A 21841-nucleotide genomic window follows, 5' to 3' on the forward strand; every position below is an offset into this window, starting at 1 on the left:
AAGTATTGATACTTTCAGAGATATTTCTTGTTATCAAAATCTATAAAAAAAAAATTTTAAATAAGATTTTAAGAAATATAAATAGCTAAAAATACACTTTAAACTAAATTTACATTAATCATGTTACTAGTTAAACATTATAATTTAGACAAGATTGCTTTTCAATCAAGTTTAATGGTCATTTAAAAGAAATCTCTATATTTTTTTGTAGAATCTAAGAGAGATAGCTCTGAGGACAAATAGTTTTATAATCAAAATTAAATTTATAAATTTTAGATTTTCTATATTGGTAATCTAGCAAACACTTCATAACTTCTACAGATTTCATATTTTTAGTATTTGTGAATATCAAAAATATTAAAATTTGATTTTAAAAGTTCAATTGATGAATAATCTTGCCTGAATTATATTGTTTAATTGGTAAAATAATTGTTGTAGTTTTGATTTAAAATATTCTTTTGCTATTGCTATTTGTTAAGATCTAATGTAATATTTTTATATAGATTCTGATGATGATTGTTCTCTGAAGTGCCTCACTCAGAACTTCTATAAATATATTAATCAGTAAGTAAAACACCGGGTTGAAAAGCCTGACAATGGGGTTTTTCAAATTACAAATGACAGTTGTTGATTTTAAAAATATGCAAATAATTTTAATAATTACAAAATAATATTTTTGAGCCAAATATATTTTCTAATAATTTACTGGATTTCATAATAAAAAAAATTGTGAAAAAAAACAGGATAAACCTGCATCTTTAAGCTTTACAATCTAGTGCCTTACTTATTTGCCCATGACTACTTGTTACAATTTGTTTATAGAACTTTATATATCATGTTCACAGAACAGTTTAAATAATTTTTTAATGGATTTCTTGTAAACTACTGGTCAAAGGCATGAGTTACCATGCATTAATGAATAGGGTATACTAAAATTTATTAAAATTTCAGCAAAATCCAGGATGCTGAAGCTTGAATGTTTCCTTATTAGAATTTTAAAGCTAAACCTGATTATTTGTCTACTTCAAGAAAAACTAAGATAAATTATGACAAAAAATTTCAAAAAACATATTCAAATCTAAAAGACATAAGGAACATTATTAAATTTGGAAAATGATATCTTTCTGGATCATTTAAAAATTGTATTGAAATATTATGCTGATGAATACTATATAAAATTGTATAATAATTTATAATGTAAAGGATTTCACAAATTAAGCATGTTGTGTCTAATAGTTTTAAACAACTGTTGATGAATCAGCATATAAGTACTAAATTATATTGTAGATGATATTCAACTATACAACTGGTAGGAAAATTACCGGATACAATTAAAATCCTACCAGATGTTTTTTAACAACAAAAAAATCCAGAAATTTTCAGACATATGGTAACTATAAATATGCTGAACATTTTACAACAGAAAGACCAAATGTATTTCTGTTGTAAAATGATGCATAAAAAATATTTTACAAATAATTAGTATTTATTGCATTGGGGATGATCATCAATTAAGTAATGATGCTACAAATTTTCTCATAGGAGTGCTACAAAATTTCAATAAATAATTAAAAATGGTAATTGTTTTTATTTTATCATATTTTTTGTAAATTTTTTTATATGAAAAGTAAAAAACATAAAAGTATCTGCTTTCTTGGAAATTAAAATCTGCACAAATTTATTTTTTCTTATAAAAAAAAAATGTAATCTTCAACAATCACTTTTCATTATATGTATATATAAGAGCAACTTTTATTTGTTGATGTTCCACAAAAATTGTGTATGTGCCACTAGCTCAAAAAACTGAATTAAAAATTTGAAATGATACTAATTTTTCAATTTGTTATATAATTTAGTATAATCAGTGTCAGATTAAGCCTGTAGCAGGCCCTAGACAAAATTTTAATTGGGGCCTGATGTAAATAAGTTGCTTCTAAAGAAATCTTAAATAATGTCACCTAAAATTTTTATTAATAATAGAGAATACAAACACTAATACAGTAATAATTGTATAATAGAGTTTCTGGTATAATGAAAAATATATAAAAATATATACTGGTATAATTATAGTTATTAATCAGCCTTTAAAAAATTTAAATTTTTTGTTTTTGGATTTTCGTTTCAGAAAATTGATTAATAATATCCTCACACTCTAGCCATTTGAGAGTATCTTTTTCTATAGTAAGCATTGCTAAAGATCTTAGCCTTTCCTGTCTGTTGAATTTCTTAAATAATTTTTAACTTGTTTTAAAATCATTGGTGTGCCTTGACATTTGATGATACGGAAGCTGTGTTTCTGTAAGAAGCCGACATCCAGGGGCAACCAGTCAATTGTGCATCAGTGATGGTCTAGGGTCCATTCGTATCGTTTATTCGATAAGCCAGTAAAAACCGTAGACTTCTCTAAATGCATTTTTAATATCACAATTACATTTCGAATCTCTATCCACGATATAAGGGCTACAATTAAAAATAAAATAATAAATACTTACTTGATGAAATAAAATGTGTGGTGGATGTACTGGTACATACCTGGTACAAAATATTCTTCAATTGTATGAATATACTTTTAAAGAAAATTATAATTAAATATAGCTTTGTAAAGAAACGTACTATACATAAAAATATAAAATATTCTTTACTTTTTAAATCTTAAAACAATGTACTTAGTCAAATAGCTCCCTACAAGTGGCTAATGGATGGAATCGAAGACAGTTGCAAAGCGTGCATACACACGGACTGCCAAATCCCCAGGGTGCCGATACCGGTCAATGTCAAATACCTCTTTGGTCACATCACTAGTATATCTCAAAGGATGCACCAGGGCTGTTGTAGATTTTAAACGTTTCTCACCATAGCTGTAAAAATTTAAATATGTTAGAAAACAAATGACTAATAAGTTTAACTAATTCATTTTAGGACCAAGTGTCCTCAGAAATTTCCAAAATTTACAACTTTTTGGTCACTCTTGTTGAACTGGAAAAATTTCTGTCTTTATTACATTAGTAATACGAAGAAATCAGTCTTTACTGTACTTGGCTAGAGATGGTTCGGTTAAGCTTTTATTTAAGTAAAATTTCGGTTCTTTCATCAGGGTTTTGTTTATGTCCCCAATTCCCTAATCACTTAATTATTTAACTACTACTTAAGTAGAAATAAGTCGAAACCAGTTACTTTGTACTCGAATATTTGTAGTCTCGGGAAAAAGGTGAAAAGTCAAATTTTTATGACAAACGGATACATAAATCGTAAATTTAAGGAAAATAAATTCTAGAGCTTTTTCTGTACCTCATGAATCTCTCTCATTTATTAAATTTAGTTGTAAATGATGCTGTCAAAGTAACAGTTAATTTTTTAACATTATACAAGAATTGTACACATTTTCTTCTACATCCCCTTAAAGATGGGATATATGAAATCGTAATATCACTGGTTTAACATTGAAATCTGTGAGTAATATTAAATCGGAGAGCGGAATAAAAATATCAAATGTTTTAATGGATTTTTTAAACTCCTGTCAACTATATGGAACTATCATAAAAACATACCAGTAAATTCTTATTGGTTGGTTAAGTTATAAATCTACTCTCGATTCACGTAATCAGGCGAGGGTGGCCAAATATCTAGCAGGCAGACAGCTAACAGCCCAGAACTAGTCCCAGATAGAATTGGATGCGGTATACGTGTAACATCCACCCAAGGTCCTAGGCTTCCACCAGCTAAACTGGGTGAGGTTGGTGCTCTGTAGAGCGCATGCGCGAATCTGGCTTTTTGGATTCTGACAATACAGCGCTTCCACTTCGCCACTAATATTCGAATATACAATAGCAATCTTATCTTTTTTTCCATGTATAGTATAGAAATTTGTAATAAGATACATAATGCAGTTATAATAAAATATTGTGCGATTATTTTCATATAATTAAAATTAATATGTATTTATTTTTTATAAAATACAAGGAAAGTGGTGCATCCACCACTTCCAATGACGGCACGCCACTGTTTAAAATAGATAAAGATCTCTCTCCTGTTGCATTACTCACAGGCATAGTTAAGTAAATTCTTAACAATATTTCAGTATTAGGAAAAGAAGATGTAATAATATTTTTTATGAACTGGTACATATCATTTAGGCTTCACAAATTTTGTTTTCTTGCCATTAAAATAAATTGTGTCAGCTCATCATCTAGTTAATCACAATTGGGTCCACTAAAATGACCTCTTATATAATTATTTTACTATAATTATTATAAATATCAATATCACAAAGACATATTTACCTTTTTACTCACAGAATAATACTGTAACATAACTGTTCATTTGTGTTTATACTTGTTAAGTTCCAATAATGTTTGTTACTTGTTTCAATAGCAACTGTAGTTGCAAACAGATGACAGTGAACATATATGTACAATATGCATATTTGGAGTTATCATGTATACATTGCTCTTGTACACTATACACTGGTACAGTATGTAGCACTGAATCCAATTTATTCCCACTGTCGTCCATCTGTCTTTCTTTAATTTTAAGAATGGAATTAGGTAGATGAAAGACAAGACCAGATATGGAAACCTTAAGGACAGGAGACCCAAATTAACTATATATGAACTTCCGATACAAACTGCAAGTCACATTTTTTTTAATTCAAAAATTGCAATTCAATTTAAAAATTGTAGTCTGGCATTGTGACGATGTCACAATAAATAATTGTTTGTTAATCAATTATTATAATGACATTTATTTGTATTATTTTAAAATAACAACATAAATATTTTATACTGTATTAGTAAAAATATTTTTAAAATTTTTATTTTTTAAATTTATCTTCATTTATTTTTTGTTTATTTAGTTTTTTTCTCTGCCTCTCTGAATTATGGGTCCTAGACATTATCTTATTTGTCTATTGGTTAATCCGGCATTGGATATAATAGTATATTATATGTAGCATACTATTAAGATAGAGTTTAAAAAAGAAGTTTAGATCTAAAAAGAAAACTGTAAAGAAAATAATAATAATAAAAGAATTAAATATAAAAAAGATATTTTAATATATTTTGACTTATTGTACAAGTATATATTGTTCTGAATCTGATGATGCAGATTTTCAGTATCTAAAATAAAATAAATTATGCTTCATGCCAACTTCTGAATATATAATAACTACTCTTAAGTGTTGTGGTGTTACTAATTTTACATTTTCGGAAAACGTAAAATTCAATAGCTGTTGTATTCAGTATTCGCCTGATGATGGTAACTTTATACTACTGAAAGTACTACTGAACAATATAAAAAATTAACTACTCACCACACTTATATAACAATCACATACACTGAACCAATTTATGGCGTGGTACGATCAATTAACAAGTACAAAAACAAACGTTTTCAAACCCCTTCTGGACTCTTCATCAGGTTCCTACAGTTTTAGCTTGTAAAATTCGATTATCGAATGCTTTGCAAATAACTTCGTTCTTGAGTTCGAACAGTTCTTTTAAATTTATACATCGCGCATCCGTGACAAGTCTGCCTGCTCGGATATAATGAGTGGCTAAAGCGTGCTGTGTATCAACTCTTGCCAGGCCATCGACAAAATCATCTCCCCTTTAAAATTTATGCACGTAGTTTCGATAGAGGATTTAAAGATGTGCATTGCCTCTAACCACTTGAGATGTTCATTGGGAGGTGCCCCGAGGAGAAGATTGGCCCTATTAAAGTTGGCAACTATGTCCAGATCTGTTACTATGTTGTGAGGGCCATGCTGGTTCTCCCATGACGAATATCCACCCTATGCTCTTGCATTCTGATGCCTATGGATCTTTTAGTAGAGCTTATATATACTAAATCCTTATTGAATCTATTATCTCTCAAAGGGACACTATAGATTCCTGGTCTTCTACTGGGGTTAGGAGGGTCCTTCCCATTACTTAAGATGTTAAAAATAATGGGACACCTCCTGTAAGCAATACGTATTTGACGCTTCCTGGCAATCTTGTCGTATATAGATCTTACATATGGGTTATAGGTGATGGGGATCCATTCTATGTCTTCTGGTTGGCTATCAATGTGTTGGTCTACCAGCCGTGCGCTATCTACATATATCCACCTATAATTTTTTTATCTTACGTATAGGTTTGCGGTAACCATGTTTTGCAGCAACTCACTGTATATATGCTAGCTCTTTATCACGAGCCTGTACGTTAGAAGAACGTGTGAAGGCTCTTCTGATCAAGGCTTTATATGCCGCCATCTTGTAGGAAATTGGATCGCATAACCCCACAGGGATGTACGACGACATAGGTCCTGGTTTATGGTACACCGCAGTGCTGATGCCATCTTTTTCTAACTTAATATTTACATCTAGGAAATGGACCTCTGCAGGGTCAGATTGTTCTAATTCTAGCGTCAACCCATATGGGTTATTATTATAAGCATCCACTAAGACTGTTATATCAGGCACAGTTTTCCAAAAAATAATAATGTCGTCAATATATCTCCTATATAGTATGATATTCGGGAGGACTTTGTTCTCCAACAGCGGGACTACCATCTCATAATCAAATTTTACGAGCTAAAACTGTAGGAACCTGATGAAGAGCCCAGAAGCAGTTCGAAAACGTTTGTTTTTGTATTTGTTAATCAATTGTACCACACCGTAAATTTGTTCAGTGTATGTGATTGTACTACTGAACATTTTCATATGCTAAAAGTTGATATTGGTAATGCCACAACACTTTAGTGTAGTTATTATATATTTTCAGTATCTAATGACAACAGAAGGCTTACATTGTACATTTGAAATCATACAAATACTTTGGATCTCTTACATGCTTACATACAGTTTGATGTTCAAGTATGCAACATAAGCCTCCCATTGCTATTTGCTACCATAAGCTTGTGTTACCAAAAGTACCTAAGACTACACTTCTTTTACTTCTGTACTGGTGCATACTAGCTGAATATGATTCCTGCTCCTATCCCATTTATTCTCATATATTTTTAAATGTAATTATTCAGTTAATCTATTTTCTTAATTTAATTATAAATTTAAAAATGAATTAAAACAAATTTAAACATAGGAGAAATATCATTTTACCAATATAGTAATGATCTAATGAGCTTACTTATTTACCATAAAATTGTTGTAATCATAAAAAGAAATATTTTTTAATGAAAATTGCTAAGAAATAAAATTAATCAGTAAACTATTGTAATAGAAAATGACATCATTTTATAATCAACAATTATTGTACTAAATTCTTGAAAATTCTGTAATCCTGCATCTAAAGGTGTATGGGAACTCTATCTGTAATTTAATGATTTAAAAAGTAGAATTTAATTATATTTATTTTGGTTGATTAAATCCATTATTATATGCATTTCGAGCCAACTTTCATTTTGCAGCCTCTCATTAATAACTAAAATTATTAAAAGACAGGTATAAGTACAAAATTTACTTTTAAAGTGTAACAACATTGGTGCCATCTGATTTACTGTTCTCAAAGTACCCACAATCAAGATATAATGTCATATCACCTCTTGTAAAGAGATTTGTATTCCTTCACATGTGTTTAACAGATTTCCTTTCATAAACTTTTCTTGATTGCTATGTGTTCTTTAAATTTTTTTTTCTATATATCATTTTCATAAAATTTGAATCTGAGTTTTATCTGTTGTGCATTCTATCTGTTCTGTATGACACTACCATAATGATTGTTTATATTTAACATTTGGCAGCAATGTGTTCTAATATTTTTCCTAGAATTCTGTCTCTGCTGTATAATAACATGGGAGTTAAGATGTACGATACATAGTGCAGATATTGTTTATAGTTTACAATCTGTTTTTCTTTTTTAATTTTTGAACCAGTCTTATTGTGGAATATATAAATATAGTCAGTGAGCCCAACAATAAAAGAATATACTTTGTTTCAGCAATGGTTTTAATAGTTATTGAAATCTCAAATAGTTTTGGACTAACAAAAGTTGTTACAATAAATTAAACTATTAAAAATATAAATTTTAAATATTTTAAATTCTGATTATAGCTCTTTAAATGTATATTTTTTTGCATAACTTTTTAAACAAAATCATAACTATGACAAGTTTTTTCTAAGTTAAAAACTAATTAAAAGATAAAATGTTTGTACTTTGTCTCAGATGTATAAAATTTTATTTAAACTAATCTTTTATGCACCTATAAAAAAAAAACAAATTATTTGTTTTTATTTACTTCATACTGTACTTAAATTAAAATATTATTTCATTAATAAAATTTTTCTCTGTTTTCAAATCATGAAATTTGTAGAATATAAAATTCACTATGAAAATTTTACTTCTTAACTTTTAATGTCATTACTAACAAAATATCTGAACAGTTTTTTTCAGCTTTCCAGAACAGTTAATTAGAATTAGAACTTAAAATGTATGGAACATTAGGGCATACTAATGTTCTATGTTCCATATATTTTAAGTTGGTTGCTTTTAGGACATTATTAGGTACAAGGAATTCATACACCTTGTACCAGTATTATAGATCAACAGAAGGAAGTATATTACTTTATTGAAGCTACCAAAAGTTTGTTATAACTCCAACAAGGCAAAGCAGTTATGTAAGAAGTACCATATTCACACTGAAAACCATAATAATGTTCACCATATTGGCAAGAATAAGGTAACTTATAAGATCATCAGCTACAATATTCATATTTTGTATTATCAGTAAGGTGATGGTGTATTCCGTAGATACAAACATATTTTATAGGAGAAATTCCAACATCTATAAGATGATGTAGATCTTGTCATTCTGGAGGATCAACAAGGATATAATACATCCTGAGAGGAAATCGGGAGTGTATAGGGTCTTGCTCATGGATGACAAGAATAATCAAGACTATGAATATATTAGCACAATGGCCCACTCCTTAATAAATAGAATTAAAGAACATCATTACACCATCCAGAAAGAAATACTTTCCACAGTTTTGACAATGTATGTAAAGGACGAGACAGTTTCTATAAAGTGGGAGAATATAAGAATAATCACTGTTTACGGGAGAAAGCTAGCTTGAAGTATCTACTATCTTGAAGCAACTGGAATATACCAAATATCCTCTGAATGAATGCTTTCTGGTGTCTACATAAAATTTTATAAATGAACTATATAGTATCTTTAACATTCTCAAAATTATTACTATAGAATAAAGTTGTCTCTAACAACATACCTTGCCAGCCTCACTGCTACATGGACCCAACCACTTGCCCATAAGTTGGGCACACGTTTGGAGGTTTCTATTGGCAAAATTTTATTTGTTGAGAAGCTTTCACAACTATTTTAACTAATACTATTAGTTTATCTATAGTTTTGATTGTGGCTTGTATTTTGTCAGTATTCCAGCTACTTTTAGCATGTAAGGAGTAGCATCTGTAACTAAAACTAGCATCCTTGTGCATTTCTTGGTTGTACAGCTTATTTAAGTTTAAAAGAAGCTGAATATTTAAGTAAATTTGTCAATCATATACTGAAGAAGAAAAAGAAAAAATTAATGAATATAATGAATTGTTATAAATCATGTAATTGTGGAATAATTTTCTCAAATTCTGAACAGGAAATCATATGGAGTTTGTAAGCTTTTTCCTTGTCAAGCTTACTAAGCATTTTGCTATATGCAATACCTACCTTCAACGTCAGCTATCTCATTGATAATAATCCAAATATAGGAATCTGCTTTATGTGTATATATATCTGTATATATATATCCTCCACCTCCATAATCTGTATTCAGAAATTCAACATATTCCATCAATGCTGTCTTTGAAGGATACTTAGAATTACAAATTGTGATCATATCACAAATGAGCAAGTCCTCAGAAGAAGTGGCCTACATAAACTATAGGACCATTGTTACAAAATACATTTTACAGGGCATGTACTTCATCTGCCAGAGGAATGCTTACCAAAAGTAGCCTTGCATGGAAACAACACTGTGGAAAAAGAAAACAAGGTAGACCACAAACAACCTGGCACTCTATGTATAAAGATCTAAAGAAGATTAGTATTTCATGGGATGATGCTGAAACCATTGCAGTTGACCACATATGCTGGAGATAGCTTATTACCCAGCATGCCACTTGGCACAGGAAGCCTGAAGACTAAGACAATCTGACAAAGAGAGCATAACTGCATAAAAATTTTTTAAGTTCCAATTACTTTATGGCACATTCCAAGGTAGCATTTAACATAATGAACTGATCTGGCAGACCACTTTTCTAAGAATTTTTCAAAGACAGAGAGATCTGCAATTCTTTGTAGATGACATCTTTGCAAATGGAATGTTGGCAGCTAAAAAGGTTGAACAGAGCTTAAAGAAAAACTCATTCTTACATGTGGAAGGTTCTCCAACTGATGCCTCATTGATCTTTGTCAGAAGTGCTTGTGTGCTTTTCTTGCCTTTTTCCATTTGATGTGTGTGGAATGAATAGTTGTTTAATCATGCTGCTTAAGCTAGCATAATTTGAAACAGAATATCAATACTGAGTAGGTTGCCACCTTTGAAAACTGGCTTTGCTAGCCAATATGCTAACTGAGAGAAGAACAAAATTTGATCACATTCAATTTGACACTCAAATTCAAATTTTATCAATTTTTCAAATGACTTTAAAATCATATTTTAAAAATCATTTTACTTTAGAATCATATGAATAGTATTTGAAAATTTGGCATATTACATCATCATATATGAATCAAAACAAAAACTTTCATGGTAACATAATTAATATATCAGTGTTGCAGCATATGATCATGATTTTTTAGCATAATTAAGACATACTTGCTAGTACTTTCGACAGCTTACAGGTTCACCTGAGGATGGTGGCTGTAAGCTGTTGAAAGTACAGGTAGGCCTCCTACAATGCGGTACCTTTACAACACGTTTTCGCTCCAATGCGGTTGGAAAAATGTGGAATTTTTCTTACAACACGGTTTACGGTATTTAGAAACGAATTATTTTCACATAACAGAAAAATCGCAACGAATCACGTGATACGCGCCGTAGTTTGGCATACTGAGCTAAAAGTCTTTGAAAACAGCTGTTTGTGGACGTTGGCATGTTATTCCCTCGAAAGTTTCAGGGAAAGACCGGTTTCTAGACAGATGTGCATCAGTTACCCACTCAAATATATCACTAAATTTTCGATCATTTATACCCTTTCAATAAGTGGGGACCGCAGAAATGGTCCAAAATACAGTATAAACTTCTATTGGGTGTATATTTTTAACAACATAGTGAAAGGAAGTTATTTTTTGCGATTTTTACTGTTCACAAAACTGTTTGAAAAAATTTTAGCCATAACAATGCCGAATGAAAAGAAAGGACCGTCGTTAAAAAGGAAATTTATAACTCTTCAAACAAAGATAGAAATTTTGGATCGAATTAAATATCAAGAGCGTATAGCTGATATCAGTAGGTATTTTAATTTAAATGAGTCAACGATTCGGTCGGGAGAAAAGATCAGAAATTTGGTCGCATCCGGATCATCTATTCATGCGAAAAATGTTGCTAGTCCGAGAGCACCTATAATGGAAAAAATGGAACAAGCGCTAATATTATGGGTAGCAGATATGAACAAGAAACGGTTGCCTTTAAATAAAACTGCACTTAAACACAAAGCCTTAAAAATATTTGATTATTTAAAACAAATGGGACAGTCGTCGGCTGATGAAACCAGTGTTAAATTCGTGGCTAGCAATGGCTGGTTTGAAAAATTCAAAAAACACCATTCAAACGCCAAGTTCTTCTCTTTTAGAACCGAATCCCAGTTATTGTATTAAGTTGGTGTCTCCTATAACGCGATTTCCCACAACACGGTATTTTCAAGGAACATATCTACCGCGTTGTAGGAGGCCTACCTGTACTAGCAAGTACATCTTAATTATGCTAAAATATCATGATTGTAGTGCCGCAACACTGATGTGTTACTTCATATCAACAATTAAATAAAATAATTGTCTTTTCATGATTATAATAAGAAAGTTGTTTTATCATTTTAAATAAACTTACTGAATATTAAAAATAATTTTATATATTTTTTCATTTAAAATACAGTAATTTTATTTATATTTTAAACTTTTGTCAACTGCTGACCTTGATTTAAAATTACCAGCCCAATGCCAGTTCAGAAATTAATTAAGCTGCAAATCTGTTACACAAACTGTTAATAAAATGCTAAGAACTAAAAAGGGAGTTTTAAAAGTGCTATAATTACTATTAAATAAGGATTTTTCCTTAGTACAATAAAGCTTTGATTGATTGATTGATAATTACTATTACAATTGTAAACCACCAATTGTACAACTTTTACAATTACTTTTCATTTTTTTTTTTTTTTTTTTTTTTTTTTGATCTCACTTTTATTTTCTCAAAAAAACCATTAGTCACTATAACAGATTTTCTTTTTATTACACCTCACCGCTATAAAATTATAAACCAAATCAAAGATACAGTAAAAAAATTACTTCTAAAATACAATGGATCATAAAAAAAACTTTGAGTGTGAAAAGAAAAATGAGGAGAAAAATTCTCTGTGAAGGAGAACATATATTTACATTATTTCTTAGGTCATCTTCAGTCACTTGAACTTTTTATAACCAATTACAGCATAAAATTTAAAATTTTGGAACAGTTTAGTTTTTAAAGTCAAGTTTGAAATATATATAATTGAAATTGTCTAGTCAATGAAATGTACATTTTCAACCATTAAATGTAACAAATCTAACATAATCAGTTAGAAATCATTAAGTTGTTGATAATGAATCAGAAATATGATAAACTACTTGACTTACTATTTAACCTAATAGAGAAAAAGGGCAATAAAACAAAGGAATAGGAAAAAAATTAATTTGGCAAAAAAAAAAACAAGAATTGTTTGTTGTATAAACTTGCTAGTAATTTGATATCCAATGATGTTTTGATTCCTTGTTGATTTTCTATTATATATTCCTTTCATATTTATAGGATGAGCCACTAATAGTTAGATTAGGAAGAAAAATTGTTCATTTAAGAAATACCAATTGTATTGAACTTATCATCATTCAGTATTTCTTTTATTGATGGGCTTGGATTTCTATTCTTTTCCTTGTTATGTTCACTCTTCAGTCTCAACACACCATACTTTCTTTTAATCCACCAAACAGCATCACATTACCTTACTTCAACAGACTTACATACATCTCACAAATTTTTTTTCTCTCAAATATTTGATTATATAATATAATATTAATATAATATAATATAATATAATATTAATATAATATTTGATTGATAATCAAATATTTGATTACCATATCCTATGATAGCCCCTTTCTCTCTTCCATGGGTATCTCAACCTTGGATTACCAAAGAATAAAAAGAAGGGGGGAAAAAAGAAAAAGGAGAGCGGAAAGAGAGAGAATTTGGAGATAGCTAAAAAAAATATAACAATGTGAGAAAAGAAAAATATCATGTAATACTAAAAATTAAAGTAAAAATATGGCATTGATATACCACAGTTATAAATGGATTTATTTACAATATCAGAATCAAGTATACTTATTCAAAATAATAAACATGCTAATATTTGTTTTTCAATTTATTGACTACCTCACATGTATCAAGGTTTTTCTCATTCCATAAATAAATGGATGTCCTACAAATGCTAGTTAATTAATATACATTTGAAACACTACATTGAGTGGATTTAATAGTATGGGTTTTGAATAATTATTTAAAAAAAATTGTTCTTAAATAGAATAACAATATATCATATCATTATGTAATTTCAAAGTTAAAAAATTATAATCTGTAAATTATTATGCAAACAAAATATTATTGAATAATCTACTAATTTAGTAACAGTTAAAAAAGTAATAATCTATTGAATTTATTTAGAGTATATTTGAGTGCAATGAGTGTTTGATAAATTCATATATTCACATAAAATTTACTTATATTTAGAGAAATTTGAGATGAAAGTAGGTGCAGTAATAAGATGGAAACAAGTTATATGCCAATTTTAAATTATAACTATGAAATCATATCAGCTACTAAAACCATTTTTAGAAAACAAAAAGATACTTTATATATTGCAGCCATATGCATTTGTCATTGCAATTTTTCTAAAACTACTAAAGATACCTATATATATATACACACACACATACCCCTCAACATTAGTTCTCTCCTGTAAATTTTCTTTGTAATCAAATACAATGCTTTAATTGATGACCTTCAAACATTAAGTATATTACAGATATTATTGACATTAAAATAGTTTGAGATTTTTAGAGCTGCTAAAGAAAGATTAACTCCATTGAGAGACTGTTAATGTATATTCCTGATGTATGAAAACACTTTTATTTTAATGTTTCTTCTAATTTTTTGTGAATTACTTTGTTATTTTACCAGCCATTATTATTATTTTATAAATAAAACAAAAATGAAATGATGATGATACTTTTATTGATAATTTATTTTACTCTGCAGTCGTTTTGTATTATGAATATTTATTGCAATTTACATGGTTCTGTCAGGTATTCCATTTTTTCCCATTTCACTTATTATAAATAAATCTACAATGAATTGCTAACAGAAATAATTAAATGAAAAACAAGGAAAAATTGGAATGTTTGATATGCCTTCTAAACTGCATACTGGTTAAGTGTCATGTTTTCAACAGCAAATTTGGAGATTAGTTGCAGATTATGTGAAAATTTTGCTTTTATCCTAATAAGTTTTATACAGAGTATAAAACTTATTAGGACCAATATAGGTTATATATTATGAGTTACATGTAAAAATTAATATAATATATTTGATCTCTTGGAAAGTAAGTTTCTAATGTACATTGCATAAAAATAGCGTGTTGTTTATTTGCAAAATGTGCATATACATTTATGAAAAAACATTCATAATTCCATATCTTAATTCTCCTGCAATTTTTTAAGTTTAGATGTTAACATTTTCAAACATATGATTGTCTAAGAATGGGTGTTAAATATCTTGAATCACATAAAATGAATAGCAAAATAGAATATACATTCTCAACATTTAAACTTAATAACATATGAAATTAAAAAATAAAATAATGTTATTTTATGTTTTTGTTTTAATATGTCAAATTTCGAAATGCATAAATTATTTGTTTTTGAATGTTTAAATTTAAAATAAGCTGTTATAGTTCTGTCATTAGAACTATAACAGTTCTTTTATTTAATATTGTTATGTATATGTTTTTTAACCTGAGGCAGACCTCTGAACGGGGTCAAAATCATTTGTGTTGATTATACCTTCTATACTTTTCTAGCAATGTTTTAAAGTTATTGATATTTTGGTTTGTTTCCAATTTTTTCTATAAGTGTGTTGTTGATCGTAATGTCATCTTGAGAGCATTTTAAACATTAAAAAAATTTTAATTGATTATTAGAAAACTCATTTGAATTAATGTTACTATTAAATAGTACAATCAAAAACATGTATAATGATACATAATGCATCATGTGCTGTATATTATCACCAATAATTTTTTACTGTTGTTTTAGATTGCAAATGTAAGACTCATTACTATTTTGAACAAGTAAAAATGGGCTTTAAAAAATGTATCTTAGAATTAATTATTATGCAAAGTGTATTTTATATATATCATATTTCCTCAATTCTAATTTTTATGGAAAAATAATCTTATATAACAAAAATTTTTATAATATTGAAGTTTAAGATATATCATATCCATATTAATATATTATGTAAAACTGTACTCTTTTCAAATTTTAGTATACTATTTTTTAACTTAACCTAGTTTTACATAATTTATTTGTATTTTATAAGCAATAACTAACTATAATTTAATAATAATTTTTTTTTTTATTTTTTAGCCATTGGCATCCCAGTTTCCTATTTTCTGCCAACTGTATTTCTGAAGAAAACTTTCTTTCTTCAATATGAAGTTGATACAAAATCTGTTGACTTCAGTCTGATAAAACATAATCTGACTAAATCAGCTGACAGGACTACTGTCTTCTATCTAAATTCAAAATAAACCATCATGCAGAATACCGCCTACCCTTGGGTGAGTTCATCTTCCCTCAATCAGAAAAGCTGGCCTCCCGGTTATCAGGCAAGTCTTACTGATCTTTTTTTGAAAAAAAATCCATTACACTTTGGAACTGGCATATCTCAATTGGCAGCTGCTTCCACTTATATTGAGAAGATGTCTACATTCAACGAACGTACCCATAAGTGCCCACACCCAGATGCGAAGGATAAGCCTTATCCATGTGAGATTTGCCAACGATATTTTGCACTTTGTGACAATGTTCAAAGAGATAACAATTCTTGTACTAGTGCAAGATTGGCAGGCACCAGTGGCTCTCTAAATCAATGTCCTACAATGCAAGAGAGGAAACCTTTAAACCTTGCTTCACCTACTATTCCTATGGACAATAGACCACCACAAAATCTTCCTGTCACATCTTCTTCCATGGCAAATCGACCAAGAGCACCATCAAATAAACAGTTTATTTGCCCTGTTTGTCATAAATATTTCACACAAAAAGGGAACCTGAAGACCCATATGATGATTCATACAGGTGAAAAACCATATTCTTGTAGCATTTGTGGAAAATGCTTTACACAAAAAGGTAATGTTGATACTCATATGAAAATTCATACTGGAGAAAAAGAATTTGGCTGTGATAATTGTGGTAAACGTTTTACACAAAAAGGTAACTTGAAAACCCATGTACGAAGTGTACATACTAAAGAGAAGCCTTTTGCCTGTACTTTCTGTGGAAAATCCTTTTCTCAGAAGGGGAATATGCAGACGCATATGAGAACGCACAATAAAGATGACAGGTTCCCATGCACACTTTGTGGAAAAACTTTTTCTCAGAAAGGAAATCTTAAAACTCATATCCAACGTCATACAGGTCAATTACCTTCTCGAAGAAATTATGCCTCTCGTGGTGGTTCAAATCATCCACCTAATTCTGGTATTCGGCGATTATCATCTCAACTTCCTCAATATCCTAATTCACAATCTTCACCATCTCAATCCATGGCACCAAATCTTAGTTCTCCGATGGCCACAGCAAATGATTCAAAATTAGACCAGCAAAATTTGCAATTACCTGTTCCCACATCAAGATCTCTAATGGGTGTTCCATATGGTGATTTATCTCAAAATGAGTATAAGACTCTTGATTCACCAATGTCACCACTTCATCCAACACCTAGAATTCCACCCATTAATCAGCTTCAGCGTCAGCATAGCATTTCTCCAAGTTCTCATCCTTCTCAAATTTCAAGTCCCTCTCCTATTGGTGAAATGCATTCTTCGCCACCAGTTGTCCTTCACAACAAAGTACCACGTGCTCAAAATTCACAAACTCCTAATCATCAAATGGGAAATGATCCACTTTCGCCAAATTCAATTCATTCTCCTCCTCCTCATGTTTCTCAGCCTCGTATTTCTAGTTCTCCACCTTTGGCCTGCCCATCAGATTTGTCAAATACAAATCCTGATTCAAGGGCATTTTATTCTGCTCCATCAACCCCCATTCCTACACCTATTGCTCCTTCACCTCGTTGGCTTCCACACAGTCATATCGCCAGATCACATTATGATACATTTTTGCCTCATTCTGGTCTGAGTTCCTACAATCCCATATCTCAGCACACCACCCCTCTTTCGCGCCTCTCTCTTTTTGCTTCAAGCTCTATGCCACATCCTAATTCTGAATTACATCAGAATGATTCAAAACATGATAATTCCCCAACACTCCATACACAGCATTTGCACAATTCTCATCAGTATCACCCTTCAGGCAGTCCTGATTTTACTCAACTATTGGATTAATTTTATAATTGAAGAATATTGTGAAGGCTATTAATGTAAGTATATCTTTAAATGCTATTGTGCCACAGTAAAGATAATCTTAAAAAAGAAAAATTTATAAGCCAAATCAACCAGCTTCTCCATCCTCTTAAAGAATGACTTTTTTAAAAAAAGAAAAACTAAAAAAGCAAAATGATTTTCTGAAAAATTCAGTACAGTTCATTTGAATAAAAAGTAATCAAATTAAAAGTTCATATTTAAAGCAAAGATTAATCTACATTTTTAAATATGTTCAAAGAAGCATCAAGATATAATAATTACAATTTATTATTAAACTAAAACCAAATTTCATTATCAATTCTATATAATAACTTTTTAAAATTTTGCATTCCAATATTTTATTAATTTAAAATTCTTATTTTATATTTTTTGTGAGTACATAGAATGATGGGATGGTGCAATTTTTGATTTTATTTATTAAATGATGTGGAAATCTATAACTAACTTAGCTTCCATTTAGGTAAATTGCACAACTTTTATCTGTTGTGTAGTAGTATTTTTTTCGAAAGTAAGATATTATTTATTTCCTTTTATTTTATCTTCTGTTCATTAATTTTACTTTATAGTGCCAAGAAGAAGCTTTTGCTTATATCATTGGATACTTTTTACTATTCCCATTATACATATACACAACAAAAAAAATTAAAAAGGGAATATTTGTCTTGATCTTATGTACTGTCAGTTTTTTGTCATTAGTAATATACTACTATTTCCACACTGTTTTAAGTATTATATACTGGCTTTTAATTGATATATTTGTTAACAAAACAGAGATGTAATGGTTCATCTCATATGAGAGATCTGCTGCCAATATGTAAATATATATATTTACATTTATATATAAATATATATTTGTATATATATATATATATATATATATATACATACATACATGCATACTGTATACTGTTAAAAGAGGAAAAATGGAAAATATTTGTGTCAATTTATCAGTGATAAAAATTTTCCAAGAAAAAAAAATCCTCTTCTTTAACAGATAATGACAGTTATCAATAATGCAGCAATTCATGTCCATCATCCCTGTAAGGTGCTAAGTAATGCTGAATGGTGCTACCTTAATATTCAATTTTTTGTACATTCCTGTGAAATCAGCGTTATTTCTTTCACAGAATAAGGATACTCTTAACATTTAAATTTAACATGGAAATAGAATGTATAATGAATCTGAGTATTAGTATTGCTTTTATTGCTTCTTTCAATTTTTTTTTTTTTATAATTGTTTATTAGATGAGAAATACTACTAAAGAAGCTTTTATTTTATCAAACTAATACATTTTTTATGTATGAAAATTTTATATAATGTAGTCATACATTATTTCCAAATGGGAACAAGGAGTATCTTATTCTGTTCATAAAGAATAACACTGTCAGATTTATTGGACCAAATCATTGGTTCTACTAAATATGTATAGATACTTGTTATTCTTATGAAGTTGGTCACATTTAGCTTCATTTGTCTTGCATGTCCACTTTTAGTGAAGTTATTTACATTTATTCAAAAAATACGATGGACAGTTTATTTCAGAATCATTTCTCATGTGCATTAAAGGCTTACACAGATTTTACTGTGAGGTCACAGGTTAAAGCTCAATAATTAGACAAATCTCCATAATATACTATATAATCATTATTGTCTGTGATGAATTTTTTTACTTTGTGTGTTAACAGCACATTTTTTTAAGGCACAATGTTTTAATGATTTTTGTAAAGCTTAAGATTATTATAGAATTGTTGCATGGATGTGTTTGTATTATCACTTTGTAGTGAAACTGTTATATCAAGTGTATATAAATTTTTTGAAATCCACTTTAAAATTAATACTATATTTGCAGGCCAATTTATCTTACTCCACAATTATTCATTGCTTCTTTATATAGGATAATTGTGGAATAGTAAAAATTTTGTTTAACATTTTATTAAAATAGCAGCCCTGTTTTATTTGTGTCTGTAGATTTTAAATCAATATTCAAAATGCGTATATTGTCATGTAAAATACTCATTTTAGGAGTCCCTTTTCACAGACTCCTAGTTTTAACAGGGTCTTATTGGCAAATCTCACTTTTCCATTTTCATCTCTGTATTAATGTTGTCAATAGTAGTTTGTCCATTAGTATTCGTTAGATTTAGAAAAGTATCATGAGAAGGCTCAAGAGATAGTGATAATTGTAGTTTAATTATATGTATTGCAAATAATTGTGGTAAAATTATACAAAACAAACAGATTAAGAACTGTGCCTCAGTAGAATCTTAAAATATTTTATCACTTAATTTTTGTCTATCAAATACAGTAATTAACAATTTTTCTCTTAAAACTAATATTCTATTATAAATGACTTTAAACATGCTATCATTAATTTTGTTGAATTAGTATAATAATTAGACATTAAACGTGAATTATTAAAAAAATATTGTAGAGATTCCTGAAGTGAGTCTTTATTAAAATCTTACAGAACTATTTTAAAATATATAACTTTAAAATGTTTTAAAATTATAAAAACTTATGAATTAAACTTTTTGATATAGAATAAATTTCTGTATTGAGCTGAAATAAATATGAAATAAAAACTTATTCAACAAATATGATAAGCATGTTTAATAATGAATAGTATATCTAATTTTAATCATGAAAATATATGTTATAATCTGAATTTGAAATCTCATTATTGTTTAATTTAAAAACTAAGAAATTTCAAAACAGTAGTTAATAATTTTGTATTGGTCACAATTTTTAATCTATTTTCCCCTATGACAAGTTTCACTGCCTAAAAATATTACTATTATCAATTTTGGTATTTATTAAGAAGATCTTAGCAACAAATCCAAATGATTTTAGAAAATTCCTGTTTTAGTGTTTCCTACAGTTTCTTCTTAATATAATGATAATTATTATGATGATAACAATAATAATAATAATAATCCGAATTTCAAAGAGTGCAGCCAAGTATATCCTATCAATCTCAGATTGGTCCTTAGCTAAAGGACAATGTTGTTGCAAAGAATTAATGTCCATTCATATTCCGAATTTTCTCAATTGTCAGATATTTTAAAACTTTATTGATAAATTTTATTTTACTAGGATATTCATGTATAATTTAATATTATTTAGCAATCGGTGATCTGTAAGAATAAAAAAAGCATGCAGTTGCTACATAAGAGAATACATGGATATCACTCTTTTATATACTGTATAATCATTATAAATATTAATGCAAGAACTCTGTATTTATATTATATTTAATAGTAATTTACTTTTTTTAATCCTATCTTTTCATTGATGAAAGGCAAATATATTCTGCCTTTATTAGTTTTCATCTGTATAATTAATGGCTAACATTAGAGATCAGAAATATATTCTATTATTAATATAAGCAGGGTATCTGCATTTAAATATTTAATCTGGTAGATTAAGAACTGTACAGTAGTTATTAAATATTAAAATGCCTGTAAACCTGTAATCAAGTTCATGTTAATAAATTTAATAAATTCTGGTGATGAAGTACATGCTATAATTACCAACATTGCCAAAATGGTGCTGACTGTATCCAGGTAAACATAAATGTGTTGTTATACTTATATATCTGTAACAATATATTGACATGAAAGTATTTTATATATGTATAAATATCTTATGTAACTTTTAGTTAAATATGATCAATTTACCTATTTATCACAGAAAAATAGTTTAATTGATAATTTAAAATTTTATTGTTCAGGTTACAGTTATTGAAAATATGTGTGTTTGAAATCTGTATAATTTCTGACTAGTTAAAAAATGAGTCATATTGATATATTGTTACAGTACTGTGACCTTAAGCTAACAAGTACTCTGCATCTGAAACAATTAAAAAATTGTCAAGAGACAGTAATGTATCCAAAATATGCCTTGTAGTGTACCA

At 28.7% G+C, this 21841-nt stretch overlaps 2 protein-coding genes across 2 annotated transcripts in view; one reads left to right on the plus strand and one right to left on the minus strand.

Moving 5' to 3' along the window:
- LOC111632021 (zinc finger and BTB domain-containing protein 49-like) overlaps window positions 1–18129 on the plus strand; it is a 45763-nt gene extending 27634 nt beyond the window's left edge. Inside the window, exon 2 of the mRNA XM_023376374.1 lies at window positions 15907–18129. Coding sequence (XP_023232142.1) covers window positions 16077–17888 — 1812 coding nt within the window. The 5' untranslated portion in view covers window positions 15907–16076 and the 3' untranslated portion in view covers window positions 17889–18129. The remainder of the gene's footprint in view (window positions 1–15906) is intronic.
- Window positions 5743–6550, minus strand: LOC111632024. The gene is made up of 2 exons (XM_023376377.1): window positions 6165–6550; window positions 5743–6106 (listed from the first exon to the last, which is right to left on the minus strand). The coding sequence occupies exons 1-2, from the start codon at window positions 6548–6550 to the stop codon at window positions 5743–5745; spliced, it is 750 nt and encodes a 249-aa protein (XP_023232145.1).
- Window positions 18130–21841: the final 3712 nt, after the last annotated feature.

Source organism: Centruroides sculpturatus, unplaced genomic scaffold (assembly GCF_000671375.1).
Source record: "Centruroides sculpturatus isolate CEXI.00-Female unplaced genomic scaffold, Cexi_2.0 scaffold696, whole genome shotgun sequence".
Classification (NCBI taxonomy): Eukaryota; Metazoa; Arthropoda; class Arachnida; order Scorpiones; family Buthidae; genus Centruroides; species Centruroides sculpturatus.